At 56.6% G+C, this 3217-nt stretch overlaps 1 protein-coding gene across 1 annotated transcript; it reads left to right on the top strand.

Annotated features, from left to right (window-relative positions):
* Nucleotides 1-340: 340 nt before the first annotated feature.
* Nucleotides 341-1417, top strand: LOC146421904 (olfactory receptor 14J1-like). Its single transcript, XM_085046913.1, has one exon. It carries the CDS (start codon nt 341-343, stop codon nt 1271-1273), a length of 933 nt encoding a protein of 310 aa, XP_084903039.1. The 3' UTR covers nt 1274-1417.
* Nucleotides 1418-3217: the final 1800 nt, after the last annotated feature.

Genomic DNA, 3217 nt, shown 5'->3' with positions numbered 1-3217 from the left:
GGAGATGCTGCCAAGCTCCTCTGCCTTAGGGGCAGTTTGGTCTGATGAAGTCCAACCCACGACTGGTCCCTGTCCCCCATTCCCATGACCCACTGCTGCAGAGCAGAGCTGACTCCTCAGTGTCCATGGGCAGAGCCACTGCTTGTCACAGCAACAGGGCCAGATCCCAGCAGAGCTCCAGGCATGGGGCTGGAGGAAGAGCTCTGAGAAAAGGGAAATTGGGTGGCACAGAGTGGGAGGGGCAGGGCTGGGAGAAAGGGCTTGGCCATTGCTCAGGAAAGTCTCTCTTGACTTGTCACTTTCTCCTCCATGAACAGGTCCCCGTGGCCAGAGGATCAAAATGTCCAACAGCAGCTCCATCAGCCACTTCCTCCTCCTGCCATTCGCAGACACACGGCAGCTGCAGCTCCTGCACTTCTGCCTCTTCCTGGGCATCTCCCTGGCTGCCCTCCTGGCCAACAGCCTCATCATCAGCGCCGTAGCCTGGAACCACCGCCTGCACACCCCCATGTTCTTCTTCCTGCTCAACCTGGCCCTGGCTGACCTGGGCTCCATCTGCACCACTGTCCCCAAAGCCATGCACAATTCCCTCTGGGACAGCAGGGACATCTCCTACTCAGGATGTGCTGCACAGCTCTTTTTCTTTCTTTTCTTCATTTCAGCAGAATTTTCTCTCCTCACCATCATGAGTTATGACCGCTATGTGTCCATCTGCAAACCCCTGCACTATGGGACCCTCCTGGGCAGCAGAGCTTGTGCCCACATGGCAGCAGCTGCCTGGGGCTGTGGCTTTCTCAATGCTCTGCTGCACACAGCCAATACATTTTCCCTGCCCCTGTGCCATGGCAATGCCCTGGGCCAGTTCTTCTGTGAAATCCCACACATCCTCAAGCTCTCCTGCTCACATTCCAAACTCAGGGAACTAGGGCTTCTTGCTGTTAGTTTATCTTTAGCCATTGGTTGCTTTGTGTTCATAGTTTTCTCCTATGTGCAGATCTTCAGGGCTGTGCTGAGGATCCCCTCTGAGCAGGGACGGCACAAAGCCTTTTCCACATGCCTCCCTCACCTGGCTGTGGTCTCCCTGTTTGTCATCACTGGCATTTTTGCCTACCTGAAGCCTCCCTCCATCTCCTGCCCATCCCTGGATCTGTCAGTGTCAGTTCTGTACTCAGTGGTGCCTCCAGTACTGAACCCTCTCATCTACAGCATGAGGAACCAGGAGCTCGAGGCTGCAGTGTGGAGACTGGTGACTGGACAATTTCAGAAACAGTGAAGTTGTTGCCAGTTTCTGCAAATCACTTGTTATATGAGTCGTCCTCGATGGTTCTTGATGGTTTGGTTGTGGGTTTTTTTTTCCTTTGCATTATTTTTTTTAATATTGACCAAAAATAAAGGTCATTGTTTGTGCCATTTGTTATTTTGCTTCTCTCCATCTTCTCTTTGAGCCACAGTCTTTTTCAATGAGGTGTTGTGCTCTTGGTGGCTTTAAAAGAACTAAATGATCTCCATGCCAAGTTTTCACCAGAGATCCCCTTTTGTTCCCTTCTGTGGAGCTGCAGCAGCAATGTCTGTGTGCAGAGCTGGGGCAGATCAGGGGTGGCACAGCAGCTGTGCCAAGGAGCAGCAGCACTTGGTGTTGCCAGTGCTGCTCCCATGCCACTGCCCCGCTGCCCTGCTGGCCCTCGTGTTGCTGTAGGGCCTGAGTGCTCTCGAGGTCGCTGCCAGTGCTGGGGGTGGCAGTGCTGGGGCTGCAGCAGGGACAGGCCATGGGCACTGCTGGGGCACAGCTGACGCCTCAGGGCAGGGCCTGGGGGCTCGAGGCTCCTTGCCCAGGCTCTCTCCAGAACACGCCCAGGCCAATGCTGAGCAGAGAAAACCCCCGTGAGCAGCTGCAGGGTGGCCGTGGGCAGGCTGGGGGCAAACAGCATGGCTGGGGCTCTGCAAGGTGCCTGGGGGAGCCGGGAAGGAGCAGCAGAGCAGGGGCTGATCCATCCCCACTGCGCTGGACAGCCCAGGGCAGCGTCCCAGAGCGTCCTCATGGAGCTGCCAACAACATCCCCCCTTGGCAGCCCTGGCCTCTCCCCCAGCTCCCAGAGCTGCTGGATCCTTCCAGGCAGAGACACGGCAGCACTGGCTCAGGAGCCCTGTTTGCATTGCACACAGCAGGCGTGAGCACCCCATGGGGTTGGTGTGGGGAGATGAACCTGAGTGAGCACAAACACCATCAGCCCTGGGGGCCAGCAAGGGCTGGGGATGGGAGGGAAACCACTCAGCTTTGTTGTGACCTCTGAAGTCAGCCAGAAAGTTTGTTCCCATGAGCTGTGAGTTTCCTGTCCCACTGCAGATGTTGTTGCTCAGAGCCAGGGCTGCTTGGCAGCCACCCTCAAACAGCCCTGAGCATTTCCTTTGCTTCACCTTTGCTTTCTTTCCTCTTGCCTCATCCACATTTCTTCCTCTTGCCCATCCCTGTCCCCTCCCCTGCAAACAGCCCATCCCTGTTTGCCCTTTCCTCTCTGGCCCCACTCCCCATTTCAGTTCCTGACTTGGCACCATGGGAACATCCCTTGGTGAGCAGGATCATCCTACAAGTGCTTCATGAATTGTCTGCAGGGTCCTGCAGTGCCTCGTGCTGTTCCCTTGCCAGAGGCAGCACAGGCCAGGGGGCACATCTGGACTGCTGTGTGTGGCTGTGAGGTTCCCTGTTGTGGGGCAGTGAGGAGGAGCTGGAGAGGCTCTGCAGGACTGACAGGATGGGCTTTGGGGCCTGTGGGGAGAAGCTGAGGGCCATGGGCTGCTGGACCTTCTGAAGAGGAGGCCCAGGGCTCATCCTGCAGCTGCTTCAAGGGTGCTTTCAGAGAATCACAGAATCAGTGAGGGTGGAAAAGTCCTTTGAGATCATCAAGTCCAACCTGTGCCCTAACAGCACCTTGTCTGCCCTGAGCCTCCTCTTCTCCAGGATAAACAACCCCAGCTCCAAACTCAGCCATTCCTCACAGCACTTGTGTTCCAGACCCTTCCCCAGCCTTGTTGCCCTTCTCTGGACACACTCCAGCCCCTCAATGTCCTTCCTAAACTGGGGCCCAGAACTGGACACAGCACTCGAGGTGAGGCCTCACCAGTGCCGAGTACAGGGGAAGAATCACTGCTCTGCTCCTGCTGGCCACACCATTCCTGATCCAGGCCAGCTGCCATTGGCCTCCTTGGCCACCTGGGCACA

Source organism: Lichenostomus cassidix, unplaced genomic scaffold (assembly GCF_008360975.1).
Source record: "Lichenostomus cassidix isolate B80296 unplaced genomic scaffold, HeHo_3.0 HiC_scaffold_46, whole genome shotgun sequence".
In the NCBI taxonomy this organism is placed as follows: domain Eukaryota; kingdom Metazoa; phylum Chordata; class Aves; order Passeriformes; family Meliphagidae; genus Lichenostomus; species Lichenostomus cassidix.
The sequence above is the reverse complement of the archived record's forward strand: the minus strand, read 5'-3'. Positions and strand labels throughout refer to the sequence as shown.

Excerpts from the sequence above, each read along its gene's own strand:
- LOC146421904 (XM_085046913.1), top strand. The coding sequence starts at position 341 with ATGTCCAACAGCAGCTCCATCAGCCACTTCCTCCTCCTGCCATTCGCA.